Genomic DNA, 16,596 nt, shown 5'->3' with positions numbered 1-16,596 from the left:
ATAAATTAAGCTCCTTGACTGACTTAAATTTTAACATGGTTAGTTTTGATGTTACTTCCTTGTTTACGAAAGTTCCTGTTGATGATTTAATAAGTTTCTTATCTGAAGAACTCGTTAACTATGATTTACCATTGCCAGTTCCTACTTTCATTAAGCTTATTAAACTTTGCATTGTTGATGCAAAATTTGTATTTAATTGTAAGTTTTACACTCAGAAGTTTGGTATGGCAATGGGAAATCTTCTTTCAACTGTTCTTAGAAACCTATACATGGAATTTTTTGAAACAAGGTTGCTTAACACAATCCTCCCTAATAGAGCTAAATGGTTCAGATGTGTTGATGATATTTTGTGTCTTATACCCAAAAATGTAGATATACACCATTTCCTTGGAAAATTAAATAGCTTAGCCCATTCTATAAACTTTTCTGTTGAGTTTGAAGAAAATAACTCATTGCCTTTTCTAGATGTTTTAATTATTAAGGGTAATAATGAATTCAAATTTAAAATTTACAGAAAACCTACAAATAACTGTTCCTATGTCCACTATTATTCTTCGCATCAAGATAGAGTCAAACTGTCTGTTTTCTCATCAATGTTTTTGAGAGCTTTACGAATTTGTAGTCCTGAGTTCATAGATGAGGAAATATCCAAAATTTATGAAATAGGTAATGATTTAAAATACCCAAGAAATGTAATTGGTAAATCTTTTAAAGTTGCTAGAAACACTTTTTATAATCCAAAAAGGGACAACCAGCCTTATTCAACTAAAAATATGTTGGTTCTCCCTTACCATGAAAACTTGGTTGATATGCCTTCTCTTCTTAAGACTTTTAATATTAAAGTTGTATTCAAAAATCTTGATACAGTAAAAAAAACTTTTGATAAAGAATTCCCCCCAAAATGCTGATGGATGTGTCTATAAGATTCCTTGTAAAATTTGCGATAAAGTTTATTACGGTCAAACTGGTAAAAATCTCGAACCAAGATTAAAACATAAATATAGCATTAGAACTGGACAAGATTCCAATGCTCTATTTATTCACGTAAGAGATTTTAACCATCCAATTGATTTTGAAAAAGTTGAGAAAGTAGTATCAAGCAAGTCCATGGTCGACAGGAATATAATTGAATTTTGTTTCATAAAAAGCAGTTTTGACAATAATATGAATATTTCCTTTGGTTTATATAAATTAGATACATTTATAATTAATAGAATTTGGGAAGAATTTAATAATACACTGGACAAATAATAATTTTTAAAATTTTCTTGGGTAGAATAGTTTGTTGGTGGGTTGTGCAAAGGACCTGTCCAGTTGGGCCGGCGCACGTCAGGTGTTTAACCGTTGTGGGATCTGATAGTGAGGTGTTGGCTAGACCCCTTATATACCTTCCTTGGATGCTTTACTTTCATAGCTCCTTGATAATCTGAGTAGTCACGAAAGCGCTTGGAATTTCTCTATTCTTTCAGAGTGGTTGTTTTGCATATATATATATATATATATATATATATATATATATATATATATATATATATATATATATATATATATATATATATATATATAAAGCAAATATCGCAAGCCAAGGGATACTCCAGTGAACGTGATCCTCTGGGAACGTATTCGCGTGGAAACCCTCTTTTCTGCAATTTTGCAAGCTCCTGATTTGTTGATTGCAACACGAAAGGTCTAGAGCTATCATTCTACTCCCCCCGTGGTTGTTTTGCATAGATTCTGAAGAGAAGTTGCAGAGATTAGTGGATGAATTTGGTAGGGTGTGCAAAAGAAGAAAATTAAAAGTGAATACAGGAAAGAGTAACGTTATGAGGATAAAAAGAGTAGGTGATGAAAGATTGGATATAAGATTGGAGGGAGAGAGTATGGAGGAGGTGAATGTATTCTGATATTTGGGAGTGGACGTGTCAGCGGATGGGTCTATGAAAGATGAGGTGAATCATAGAATTGATGAGGGGAAAAAGAGTGAGTGGTGCACTTAGGAGTCTGTGGAGACAAAGAACTTTGTCCTTGGAGGCAAAGAGGGGAATGTATGAGAGTATAGTTTTACCAACGCTCTTACATGGGTGTGAAGCGTGGGTGATGAATGTTGCAGCGAGGAGAAGGCTGGAGGCAGTGGAGATGTCATGTCTGAGGGCAATGTGTGGTGTGAATATAATGCAGAGAATTCGTAGTTTGGAAGTTAGGAGGAGGTGCGGGATTACCAAAACTGTTGTCCAGAGGGCTGAGGAAGGGTTGTTGAGGTGGTTCGGACATGTAGAGAGAATGGAGCGAAACAGTGACTTCAAGAGTGTATCAGTCTGTAGTGGAAGGAAGGCGGGGTAGGGGTCGGCCTAGGAAAGGTTGGAGGGAGGGGGTAAAGGAGGTTTTGTGTGCGAGGGGCTTGGACTTCCAGCAGGCATGCGTGAGCGTGTTTGATAGGAGTGAATGGAGACAAATGGTTTTTAATACTTGACGTGCTGCTGGAGTGTGAGCAAAGTAACATTTATGAAGGGGTTCAGGGAAACCGGCAGGCCGGACTTGAGTCCTGGAGATGGGAAGTACAGTGCCTGCGCTCTGAAGGAGGGGTGTTAATGTTGCAGTTTAAAAACTGTAGTGTAAAGCACCCTTCTGGCAAGACAGTGATGGAGTGAATGATGGTGAAAGTTTTTCTTTTTTGGGCCACCCTGCCTTGGTGGGAATCGGCCAGTGTGATGATAATAATAATAATAATTATATATATATATATATATATATATATATATATATATATATATATATATATATATATATATATATATATATATATATATATATATATTATATATATATATGTTATTGTATTGATTGATCTATAGCAACACTGCGACTAGCCAATGCTACTTTGCCCTGCCTCATTGTGAGCTAAAACTCATGACGCCTTAATCCACGGGACCACACAATCCTTAAGAGTAGCGCATCCAGGGCAACTGGATGTTGTACTCGCTACCCAAGGACATACGGTGGTGTAGATGATTCTAGGCTAATTTCATTTTACTCCCTTTTGGTGTACAGCTGTAGCTACAATAATAAACGACCACGCTAGAATGATTGAATGACTGGATATAATGAAGGAACTCTATAACAAACATTTTGGATTACCGCATACTTAGAAGTATTTATAAGTCCGAGTCTAATCAAAACTTTAGTGCGATGTTAGCATGTACAGAGTGGGCTGGGCGGCAGGGCATATACACATTTTTACCCATGTTGCAATTGTACTTAGGGTAATGCATCTCTTTTACGAGTGCGTTTGGTGGTTTCACTGGTCATATTAAACAAAGTATCTCATTACACGCGCGCCTCGGCTGCACAGTACAATGAAGCTTACAAAGTCAGCATGGCTCATACATACTTAACTACAGTGAAAAAAAATTGCTTCACCTTTTTAGCCTACTTATCGCAAACTAACATCCATTTTTTTTTTTAATTTTTAGCTTAAAATTGCCTGGGTTACCAAACGCAAACAGCATATATGTTCTATTCCACTCATGCAAGTTACCCAAGTTAACTCACTTGTTTTACAAAGGCTATTGCAGAAATTATCCGCAATGTTGACATTTACAGGGCTTAAGATGGTCATGGCTAGCAGGACAACACCAAATGACCAAAACCTCCAGTGGCGGGCCATCATCTGACAGACTCGCGTCAGGAAACACTTGTCCTGTTCCCTAACAAATCTTACTTAACTTAGCCTCACCAGAGGAGGAACATTGACAACAATGGATTTTATTGCAGTGAATTATTAAAAAATACACAAAGACAAGACATTTTATAATCTAAGCCATTAGCATCGCCAATGTGCTTTTGCTTTTAATTAAATATTTCTAATACTTATAACTCTCGTTAATATAAAAGAGGATTATGAGACCAACTTTCTCACACTTTTGAAAATACTTTACATTAGTTTTAAGCTATACTGTAAATCAAGTAAATTAATACTTTATGATGTTGATTTTAAAATCAGTCAAAATATTAAAGCATGCATTATATATTTTATGTCTAAAAACCGTTGTTGAATCGCTTCTCAGAGTAATTTTCTCTGTTTGAATCAGTTAACATCTTCAGTCCACTGAATGACATGATAAAACCCGATATACGGCCTCAAGGAAATAAACTATTATATATAATGAAACTGTATATGTTAATCACTGGAAGTATGGTTCTAGCGAAGGCAGATTGAAGGAAAGTTTCCAGGACCTACGAAGCATTTTCAACGCTCCTTAAAAGGAGCGTTGTGATTCCTATCAACTGACTGGAAGATAGGTCCTTACTAGTGAACTATTGCCCTATCAGCCTGACTTCAACGGTGCAGGGAATTCACAGAACTAATACCTATTTCTTAAGATCAAATCTGACTGCCTCGCCCCAGGCGCTCTATAACCCTTAAATGTTTAGCTTTTCCCCATTATTACAATAATAATTACTAATCATAATAATAATAAACTGAATTAATGATAGTGTACAGTTAGAAATTACCCTCTTAAACATGATTTAATTAATGATTCATAAACCGGTATTCTTACCTAACAAATTTATCTACTTTCTTCAACAATGTTTTTAAGGTGATGAACATCGAAAAACAATACTCCATTGTTTACGTAGATTTCAATAACAGATTTGATCGAATTTGACACGGGAGACTTAAAAAAAAAAAAACTGACAAAGGCGTTCCACAGCGATCGGCTTAGTAATATATATTAATGATTTTGGCGACTGAATAAAACGCAAAACGAGTAAATTCGATGACTAAAATAGGCCAACAAATAAATCCAAAGGAAGATACCATAGAACTTCATGATCCCCAACTGGTGTTGGCTATCTTCGTCATCGGCTTCTAACTCTAAGTTACCAACACAAATCCGTTGACCAATGGCTTTTTTTTCTGCTCAGAATTTCTTCTATCAGTGATGGTAAGTTCCGCGTTCCTCACTATGTACACAATCATTATCGTTATGTCTCCTTTTTTTTAGCGTTTTATGCCAAGTCTTGAGTGTGGGGTACGAGGTCGATGTACGAGGCTGATGGTGTGCGAGGGAAGGAATATTCAGTGTGTGTTAACGCTAAAGTGTGAGGAACGAGGGCGAATGAAGGAGGGTACTAATGTGCAACATTTATACTTGAGCACAGGGTACGAGGGCGAACTACAAGCCTGAGTGTGAGAGAGCAGAGTGTCGAGCGCGTGTTTACTGTACATTACAGCACTGAGTAATTTCCCAAATTGAGACCACCGGACAACGTTCCTCTCTCTTTTCTCTTATTCTAGCCATTATTGACCGCTAAGTTATGGGCCTCGTCGGTACAACGTGTAATTAGTGTAATGTAACGAGCTTCATGTACTACAATTAGTCCTCCTCCCCTTTCAATAAACTTAATTACCTTAATACATAATTGTCACACCAGCAACCAAGACATGGTTGAAAGTACCTAAACGGGAGCTATTGTTTAACATTACCGGATCCCAGTTTTCTTTAGTCAAAAAGAAAAAATATATGCAAAAAGTTAAAAAGGTCTAAAAATTCATGAAGGAGCTTTTACAAAAAAAAGTGTCCACGATATACGAAAACACACATTATTACGAACGTCGTGCTTGTAATACGATCTTATTAACTTGGCTAATTCGAAAAAGATCTTTTGCCAAACGAGACGAGCGCATATTCATTTTTTTTTTCTGCTGAGTCCGAAAAAGTAAATTTGAATACCATAAAGTTAATATTTTTTATGTATGGTTAATTAATAGGGTGATCTTAAACTGGATGAGTTGAATATAATATATTGCTTAAGATTAGCAAGGTTAGGACTGTTTGCTAATTTTTGGGGAAAGTAAAAAAAAATCGTACCATATTATAAATGAAAGTATCAATATATTAAAAAAAAAAACTTTTTCAAGACAGTTCGGCTTGCTGAATTCATCGGACTTATTCAGCATCGGGCTGGCGAGCTAAGATTATTTAGATTTATGGCAGATAAGGATTCTTTTTTACAAGGTTATGTTGCATAAGGCATATAAAATCACTGATTTGTTTACAGCAGGCTCCGTATATCTTATAGGTAAACACGAATTTAAGTGGGCTGATGAGGACCAGTGTAAGCATAGCACCGCTGCTACAGAATTAGTGATATTGCAGAGAGAGAGAGAGAGAGAGAGAGAGAGAGAGAGAGAGAGAGAGAGAAAGTGTGAGAGTGTGGGAGTGAGAGTGTGGGAGTGAGAGTGTGTGTGTGTGTGTGTGTGTGTGTGTGTGTGTGTGTGTGTATGTGTGTGTGTGTGTGTGTCCCTCATCTTACACGAACACGAGTGTTCGTGTAAGGGGGTGGACCAGGAGGGAGTTGAAGAGGTGAGGAAGGTGCAGAAGCGGTGGGGAGGAAACAGGCTAGTGGTTGAACATCGTGTTACAGTGGAATCTCAGATTTTTTTTTTTTTTTTTTGGCGAAAACTAAATTAAGCCATACCACGGGCGGGGATAGAACCCGCGATCAGAGAGAGTCAAAACTCTAGACCGTCGCGTTAGCCACTGGACCAGCTAGCCACAATAAGATTCGTCCAACTAGGGATGTTTCTACACCATAGGAAGGTTAGCATAGGCACCACTGTGACCACAAATGCAAGTTTTTACGCGACGGTCTGGAGTTTTGAGACTCTGATCGCGGGTCCTACCCCCGCCCGTGGTATGGTTTGTTTGCAACCGTGCTATTACGATTTCGTGAGTCATAACTAAATTAAGTTTTGTGAAGGCGTGCAACAGGGCGACTCCCCTCGCCTCTCTCCTTTTCTACTTGTTCGTTAAGAAAGTCACAGTGGGCTAAACATCTGCCTCTTGGATGATGGTATTCTATCTGGCACTGAAGAATCTCTGACAGAGGGGGAACTGGAAAATATATGATTTTAGAAAGAATTAGTCCATCCCTAAACTCCTCAAAATTTATAGTAGTTTCCACCAATCAGAAGATCATTAACCTTATCATGGTTGCCTTGCCAGAACAACAAGCCGCTAATCTTGCAGACAGTACTCTCCGATTCTTCGAAGAAAAATCGAAGACTTCAGGAGGACCGATGGTCGGGCTGGAGTTGCAACTCCCCAGATTCCTGTCCCTCTCAATTATGATTATATTTTGAGGTATACATTAAACCTGTAGAGATAATTCTGATCCTGGTAATGGGAGACATTCAGGTTTCACCCATTGATGGGGATGACAAGTCCAAATCGTTGTATCAAAATTTACTTTTTACGTCACTTTCCAACCATTAACGCCAAACTAAAGGGAAGTGACATCCTTTACAAGTCCTTTAAAGACTGAGTATAGAGTCCCAGATTGCCTTGCCGTCCAACTTATCCTCCATGTCATCAAATAAAATGGTAAAGCAATGGGTGATTTACTTTAGTGCAGGACCCCATTTTCACCAGTTAATGGTCCGAGTCGGACCGAAACGTCAAAAAGTTTTTTCTCCTGTGAGTTATTTCCTTAGAAGCATTACACAAGATAATCACAGAAGTAGGTGATAACAATTATGCAGGATAACTACAGTGAACACTCATTGGAAAACACCTCTAGGCACTTTCGACAATCTCATCTGCCATTAACCGCTACATAGTTGATATTATAAGGACAAACACAGTGTTTACAGTATACCAGATTCATGGTGCGTTAACTGCTGGCATCCTACGCCCCTGTCCCTTCTGACCTAACGTTGGCCTACACCTCTAAATTTTATGGCGTAGCTCTCTTTCCGTGCAAGTTATATGCCAGAATAGGTGCAATATTTACACCCAGATATTTACACATTTGGTCTTTCTGCGGGTATCGCTAACAAGTTTCTCCAAGCTGCACAAAACACACAAGTGTTCCAGCCTTGTTTTGCTTTGAGCGAGGCGATAGCTGAAAGTTCTCCTTTGTTGGGTACGCAGAGTTTTGTTTTTGTTTTATTAACGTCTGTTATTTTGGAGTTCGCCCTCCAGGTGTTTGCCGTACCTTGTGGTGGTTCCCGCCAGGTGTTTACTGCACCCTGTGGTGTTTTCCGCCAGGTGTTCCTGTTTGGATCATTAAATGCTAAACTGCTGAAGACTCGATCCTTCTTTCCTTAATCACGAGACATTCTAATAGACTGGACTCTAGTACCCTGGAAAGGTATTGGTGTTAAATACACCAAGAACGAAGGAAAACGAAAGATTAGTTATAAAGGACTGAAAGAACGAAGTGATGGTTAAGAGGAAGGAAAGTAATATTAAAGAAAAGAGGACGAGACGAAGTAAGAGTAGTAGGAGAGAGGAAGACAAAATATAGTAAGGAAGAGGGAATAGAGGAATAGGGAAGCAGAGAGGTAAAAGGAAGAAGAGAGGAATAGGGAAGCAGAGAGGAAGAGGGAAGAAGAGAGGAAGAGGGAAGAAGAGAGGAAGAGGGAAGAAGAGAGGAAGAGGAAAGAAGAGAGGAAGAGGGAAGAAGAGATGAAGAGGGAAGAAGAGAGGAAGAGGGAAGAAGAGAGGAAGAGGGAAGAAGAGAGGAAGAGGGAAGAAGAGAGGAAGAGGGAAGAAGAGAGGAAGAGGCATGGTAGAGGGGAAGAGTACAAGAGAAGACAAGTACTAGAGGAAAGAAAATAGTACCAGAAAGGAAGAGTACTAGAGAGAAGGGAGTACTAGAAAGGAAGAGTGTACTAGAAAGGAAGGAAGAGAATACTAGAGACGAAGAGAAAAGGTGAGAGGAAGAGAGTACTAGACAAGCCTGGCTCAGGGCCAGACTTGTCTGGTACCTGCCTGATTAACCAGGCTGTTGCAGCTGGCGGCCCACTGGCCCACATATTCCTCCAACCCTAGGATTTATTGGTCAAAGTGAATATTATGTAACATGGTACCGTGTGTTGGAGAGTGTTTGCAAGAGTGTTTGTGCCGCCTTGTACATCTCTTCTCCCCCCCACACACTAACATACATATATACATACATACATACATACATACACACACACACACACACACACACACACACACACACACACACACTTCCAAATAAAAATTATTTTGACAACGGCTGAGGACCGTGACGGTGGCTTTACGGTCATCTACTCTCCTCTGCCACGCATTTCCTCCTGTCTACACTACCGTCCCCAGTAACCCACCCATCAAGACACCACCATGCCTGCCCGACCACCCACCCTTCCGCCCGACCGACAACCCACCCACCCACCCACCCCGCCACTAGTGTGCGTGAGATGTGTGTTGCAAGTTATCTTTTTTTCTCTCTTCACTGACGAAGTATTGTCTCCTGCCTTTCTCTGCTCTTTGTTTCCTTGTTCCCAATCATTCCTTTCCTTGACCTGCCTTCATTTATCCTATCGGCATTCTTATTATTATTTTTTTTGTGTGATTTACTTACCTCCTTTCTCCTCTTTATCTTCTTTTTAAGTTCATTTCTCCATTTCTTATTCTTATGCAGTTTTTTTTTCTCTTCTATGTTCCCTTACTCCCATTTCTTCCTTTAATTCTGCCTTTATTCATTTCCTTCGTTCCATTTCACTTTTCATCTTGCATCTTCAGTTCTGCTTTCTCAATTTCTTTCTACCATCTTGAATCTATTTCTTTTCCTCTCCTCTTTCCATCTAGTTCTTTTGTCCTGCCCTTTCTTTCCTTCACTTCCCCATCTATCTTTGCCTTTGATATACGTTTGAGAGGCTTCCTTTCTTTTCCTCCTCTGCTCTTTTCATGTCATTTGTCCTCTCATCCTGAATCATCTTCCTATTGCTCCTTCCATTTATCACCTCATTCCTCTTATCTTCCTTGCTCATTCCTATTCATCCTCTCGTCCTGTTTTTTTTCCCTTCTCTTTTTTTCATCTCATCCTGCCTCCTGTTCTTCTCCTCTATTCTTTCCACTCTTATTACTAAAATATCTTCATACGATATAAGCCTTATTCCTATTCATCCTCTCGTCCTGTTTTTTTTCCCCCTTCTCTTTTTTTCATCTCATCCTGCCTCCTGTTCTTCTCCTCTATTCTTTCCACTCTTATTACTAAAATATCTTCATACGATATAAGCCTTAAGTCATAATTAAGGAACGAAAATATTTTGTCCTATTCTGTAATGGTGGAAAATATGCCTCGCCTTGGGTCAGTACCAGGAGAGAGACTTGGGCTCGGTGCAGATATGACTCAGAGACCAGAGCTGTAACTTGCCAGCCAGACCTGTCGTGTGACCAGCCAGACCTGTCGTGTGACCAGCCAGACCTGTCGTGTGACCAGCCAGACCTGTCGTGTGACCAGCCAGACCTGTCGTGTGACCAACCAGACCTGTCGTGTGACTAGACCATAGCTTTGACTAGCCCAAGCAGTGCTGGGCTACCCACTCCGTGCGTAGAGATAACAATACTCTCGTTAACGTCTATTTATCCTGCGCTACCAGACGTAACTTACCTACCGTATTATCCAACATATAAGGCGCACCTTTTTCCCAAGAAAAGTCTTGGAAAATCGCCCTGCGCCTTATATGCAGGAAAATGGTATTTAAGTTATATCGTATATTCGACTGGCTTCACTTAAATAATTTACGTCATCCTCAACCAGAATAACAACATTATATACTTCGAGGCAGAAATACACGAACTACAACGAGTGTTAAAACTCACGTCCAGTTCAGAGGACAAATTACTATTCAATGGGAGGCGGACCAAGGTATCAAAACCCCTTGGATACTGCCTCTGTATTCACTCATTTTAGTCTTTAACTGAAGACGTGACGAGGACCGTGTTGGTTGATCTCTAGAGGGTCATTAGGAAGATCAACGAGATTATCATTATAATGAAGGGGAAGCGCCAAGACCGTAGAGAATGGGAGGAAATCAACGATAGCCAGAAATGTTGGCGGATTCACTAAGCGAAAATGAGAAAACAAATGAACGTGGTTGCGGTAGGGAGCTTGACGTAGTGAGCGTTGGTTATAGAGAGGATATTTACGTCTTACGGCACATATTTCTCAGATGAGCAAAACAGCTGTGCAACACTAAGAATACTCAAATGTTGCACATGCTTCTTATTCATCAACTTTGTCCGTGTTCTTTATCATAAATAATAAGATACTCCTTAGGCAGAAGAGGCAACGAGTTTGTAAATAAATGACGAAGGCGCGCATGAGGAGCGCAATTCTTTATTCTAACTGCGTTTTCGCTGGAGAACTTCATGAAGTTATAACTAGATAACTTGACAAAGCTCTCTTCGAGCGAGAAGTTAAAATTATGGCTTAGGCTTTTCATGTGTCTTTGACGTCTAGGAAATATAACTTATTGTGCCAGGGTTGTCTCGAGGGATGCGAGGCAAGTGACTTTGATGATAAACTTGAAGCATCGGAGATCAGAGGGCGACTTTTCGCACTCATCAAGGTAGTGTAATTACAATGAAGGCGAGAATTCATTAACGTCGCTCCTTTGCTCCATTTCGCTCATAGCCGCATCGGAGTTAAAACTAATTTGAAACTGTATAGCTGCAGTTTCTGTGTCAGTGAAGCGTCAACGAATCATACGGATTTCTCTAAATTTTCCTCTCCTAATTTGCTATCGAAGTGCAACATGTTATGGGAAAATCACAGCCAAAATAAATCCAGTTCTCACTCCATTAGGTACTTATAAATTCTAATACCATTTGTTCCTCTAAGGAAGGTACTTTGATATTAGTAAAGTGCTCTTCATCCTCTTACGTCAATCTGATTACCTCCTGCACTCCAGGCGCTCTGTGACCCCTACGGAATTAGCGCTTCCGCAGGAATATGTAATATTATTGGTCCCACAGTTATCAGGGGGGGGGGACAACAGTCTTGTTATAGTGAGGTGTTATTACAGAGATATTCTCGCTATATTTGGATGGCCAGAACATGGCCTGTATGCGGTTCTTCGTTCAGTGTGAAAAAGGTAAGCGTGACAATAACGCAGTGTTTGTATTCTCAGGTGAGCAGAGGAAACAGCAGGTGGGCTGGACTAAGCACTGTGTCTCGGGGTAATAAGGCTGCTTTTCCTCCTACCCAGCGGCTCTCACACGCCACCTATTCAAGCAACTCGGGGCCAACCCGAGCAACCAAATGGATGGAATGAGGACATCTGGCGAAGCCATTTACAAGTAAATGTGCGGAATCAAGATAGTTTATGAGACGGTGTAGTGCTAGAGCTCTCACTGTAAGTGTCTGGTCACGTCCCGCAGATAGCGGATGCTGCCTCTCGCTGGTGTCACCCACAAGCGTCAGCAATTATTGTAACCCTCTCACGCGCGCGCACACTCACGCGTGCACGTGCGTACACACACACACACACACACACACACACACACACACACACACACACACACACACACACAGTCTTATCAAGGGTCACACGTCTTATGAAGATTCCTACGTCCTCTTATCAAGAGTCAAATATGTCTCAGCTACGCTCATACATCCTTTCGATGGTCACAACGGAGAGTATGAATGGGCAGGAGTTTCTATACTCTTACCATAACTTAACAGGGTTATTCAGTGAAGTCAATGGCATCTCTGAGGCTGTAGTATATCCTCTTTCATCTCAACTGTGTCTTTCAGATTATTTTTTTCTCTTCCTCGAAAGGGGAGCTAAAATTTTCCTGAAACAAGCAACTGGTTCGTGATGGATCTAGTTAGAAAGTGTGATCTACTACTGTATAAATTCGTACATTTGTCAAACCTCTGATCTGCGGAAGAAGAGCCAGTCTGCATTCCTCGAAGATGTTACAGTCTACTTTGTCTCTCTCTCTCTCTCTACTCTCTTATGATAAATTCAGAGCACAAGACTTGTCATTTGAGGTGCGCAACATGATTTTAGCTATTAAGCTCTTCAGGTTCAGTGTCCTGGTACAGCCTAAACAACAGGAGACTCCACGCTGAAGACGAACCACAAGTCACACTGACTGATCCTTAACAGCTACGCACGATATTTAACATCAGTCACGGATTGTCTGGTATTGGTCCAGCTTTCAGAATATCACATTTTTTATTTCGGATTTTAGTGAGTGACCAACATCAGTGTGTCACCCTCAACTAGCCAGCTTGTTCATACCTACGGCTCAGAATTTAGTATAAACAGCTCCCGTTCCCTCACCAGATCCCTCTGCTGGACTTGCCGCTCATTGTGACCACAAAATTCCGAAAATGCATCGGATAATCTTCCAGCATTATTTCTCAAAACCCTCCCTCCCTCTCCTTATACCTCCGTTCAGTGTTGTGATTATCATCTACATTACACCATCGATCATCGCATTTGTAAAATATTACTACTACTAATAGTAATAATATGACGTAATAGTAATAGTAGTAGTAGTAGGGTGGTGTGGTGGGTTGTGAATGCTACTACGTGTTTTTGTTATTTTCCCTGTCACACCAAAAATCAGATGACTCTCAAACCAGAGGTAATGGAATGCGTCGGCCTGAGCTGGAAGACCTCAGAGTAAGACTGGAGTGCCTCACGTGGAAATTGCCGTCTCTTCGACAAAGACCTGGCGGTCGTCAGGGAACCCTGACCTTAGGATTGTTTGCATGGGTAAAACACTAAATCAGTCACAAGAAACAAAGTAACTTTAGTTTTGCCTTGTTACACAATTCTGTTACACAATTCTCATTTTAATGATGCTCATATTCTCATTGTATTTAGGAAAAAATATATGTAACCAACACGCATTTAGCATATGGATGAAAATAGAATTAGGAAGGCAGTAAGAGCCCACAATTTTGATGGGAAACGACAGATACATTCACTTAGGAAAACTTTAATTGAGTATATATTTCGGTATCAGGACCTTGATTACATCAAATGCTTCCTAGACCAAAACGTATCCAATAAAGGCCTCCCAAGTAAATTAATTTATGTCCTCCTCCCCATAGATGCTACTGCTGCATGTGTACGAGGATGCTGATCTTTAACTCACATGGTACCGTGGACGGGCACGTTGGAGCAGCTTGTGGGCATGTGAACATGGGTAGCAGTACGATGGAAGGCTGGATACAAAGGGTCGCCTGGGTGACCATACTCTTCAAACACTCCCCAGCGGTACTTCGCCCACTCCTGCACCAGCAAGCGACCTGCAGAGGAAACAATTAGAAAGTGTTGTTGCTCTTCAACACATTTATTCATGTATTCTGAGGACCTTTGTGCTTTATATGGACTTTTCATGTGATTTTTTTTTTAAATAAGCAAAATATTTTAAAAATATTGAAAAATGTGCTAAAACGTTATTTAATGCATATTTCTGTTTGGTTTGAAGTATTTTCTGGCATATCTTAATTCTTTAGCTGAAATATTGTACTCACAGTAGCAGGAATACTTTGGACGAAATATATATACTGCAACATACAAAGACAATCACGTTTAAAATTCATGGTTAATTGTGCGCTAGATTCATATATTAAATAACCTACACCTCAGTTTTTTTTCTGTTTCTCGAACCACTGAATTAATTTACGAGTGAAGGAAAGGATCATACAAAAGAAAATATTCCTAACAAGTTTGGCTGTATTTAACGTTTTAAATCCAACCAAATTAAACACGGCTAGAAAGACAATATTAAGCTGGACTCTGGACACGTTTATATTTAATTATTTTATGGGTAATGTAATTCGCAAGCTTAATGTAATTCTCAAGCTTAAGAACACATCACGTAATAATGTAGTAATGTAAACAAAGATTGTATTGTATTTAAATTTATAATATACATAGTACATTTGTAAACAAAGATGTATTTCGTTTTTATTGGGACTTGATAAAGGTCTACAGAGAGCGAAACTTTATCCCTAAAAAAAAGCCTTTTGTGCAATATATAGTTTGTTTTCATACTTGTCATCAGTGCGCCATTTCATATAAAATGTGGGAAATTTATGCTCTGAAACCTTAATTAACACCATCTTATGATGTGGGAAGTGTGGCATGTGAAGTCGCTCTTATCACCTCCTTTCAATATATTAAAAAATTTTGTGTATCAGTTGCATATGGACAATTAATAGTAACAATCACACTAAAATAATATTTATTATTATTATTATTATTATTATTATTATTGCTCGATTTTTTTCTAAAGACAGTTGTACAGTGACTGACCTGAGAAAGCTGATAGCCAAGATTCACATCAAGAGCTTTAAGGTTTATAACTTGGGAGTTCAAGCAGGCAGTTTGGTACCTACCTGCTTGCCTACCTTCCTGCTGGTCTTCATATCTATTTACATACTTCAGCTGCATAACTGCTTTCTTGGAAATGTGTTGATCAACTTTCTCCCTACCTGCCTGTCATCGCTTTCCCGGTTTCCTGCCAGTCTACCTGCCTGCTTGCCTGCCTGCCAGTCTACCTGCCTGCCTGCCTGCCTGCCTGCCTGCCTGCCTGCCAGTCTACCTGCCTGCCTGCCTGCCTGCCAGTCTACCCTGCCTGCCAGTCTACCCTGACTGCCAGTCTACCCTGACTGCCAGTCTACCCTGACTGCCAGTCTACCCTGACTGCCAGTCTACCCTGACTGCCAGTCTACCCTGACTGCCAGTCTACCTGCCAGCTTTCCTACCTCTTTCTTTCCCTACCTCTCTGCCTATATACTTGTTTGATATCCCACACCAACAATACAGAAAACAGTTAGAACAATTTTCACGCACAAGTCACCAAACAATTTATTTTCCCCTCAGGCAGATTACATCCCAGAGAAGTGGAAGAAATCCTCTTCTGAAAGGCCTTTCTAGAAACCTGATTCTTCAGTTTAACTAGATTCTGAAAGGCGCTCTTCCATTTAGCTAAATTACATTTGTAGATAACTGGAGTGTACGCAGATTACTACAGGAGCGAGGCATGGGTCGGTAGCCTAAACTGTAGGTGACATTTAACAAATATAAATATTTATATTTCATTCTCTGAAAATAATGAAAATGTGAGAAGAATACGCCTTGTATAATACGAGAGTGGCGGACCTCCTGCCTGTATAAAGGGGATGTTACGAGCGCCTACCGCCACCGCCTCCTCCTCCCCTCACTCGCCCGGTCCACGCTGCTCCCTGTATACCTGACACCCACACCCTTAATTTCCCCCCCCCTCACACACACACACACACACATACTTGACTCTTAATACACACATGGTTATTCTATTGCATAATTTTGTCTCCCCCCACCACCACCACCACCAAACACACCTACTCTTCACACTGGCTCCTCTTTCCCTCATTCACACCAGACTTCCCCTCCCCCACACACATTAATTACTCCCTCCACGCACATACCTGAACCCCCCCAACATACACACGTGGCTCCAACATATGCACTTGAAATTCTCTCTCAATCTTTTCGTATGGAGGAATGTCAGGCGCTTGAAGAGTTGATCATTTAAAGTTGAATAATACTTTATATCAGCACAAGTTCCAGAGAATAGATGGATCCAGAGAGTCATTTCACTCAGATATAAGATAGTGCACGGAAATGAATGAGCAAAAGTCATGCACAGTAGTTAGGTACCTCTACTTCCGAAACGTTCCGTATTCATAGCAGGCTTCCTCAGTTGAATACAGAGGTAAGTATGGAGACAGCAGAAACAGTGGAGAAGTAAAGACGTGATCAGCTTT

The 16,596-nt window shown here is 40.2% G+C and overlaps 1 protein-coding gene across 2 annotated transcripts in view; it reads right to left on the bottom strand.

Annotated features, from left to right (window-relative positions):
* LOC128686775 (calcium-activated chloride channel regulator 1) overlaps window positions 1-16,596 on the bottom strand; it is a 238,839-nt gene that overhangs the window by 137,478 nt on the left and 84,765 nt on the right. For both annotated transcript variants that reach the window (XM_053773824.2, XM_070082238.1), the window contains exon 3: window positions 13,935-14,088. In XM_053773824.2, coding sequence (XP_053629799.2) covers window positions 13,935-13,975 — 41 coding nt within the window. In that variant the 5' untranslated portion in view covers window positions 13,976-14,088. The remainder of the gene's footprint in view (window positions 1-13,934; window positions 14,089-16,596) is intronic.

The sequence above is a fragment of the Cherax quadricarinatus genome, chromosome 7 (genome assembly GCF_038502225.1).
Source record: "Cherax quadricarinatus isolate ZL_2023a chromosome 7, ASM3850222v1, whole genome shotgun sequence".
NCBI classification, from domain to species: domain Eukaryota; kingdom Metazoa; phylum Arthropoda; class Malacostraca; order Decapoda; family Parastacidae; genus Cherax; species Cherax quadricarinatus.
The sequence above is the reverse complement of the archived record's forward strand: the minus strand, read 5'-3'. Positions and strand labels throughout refer to the sequence as shown.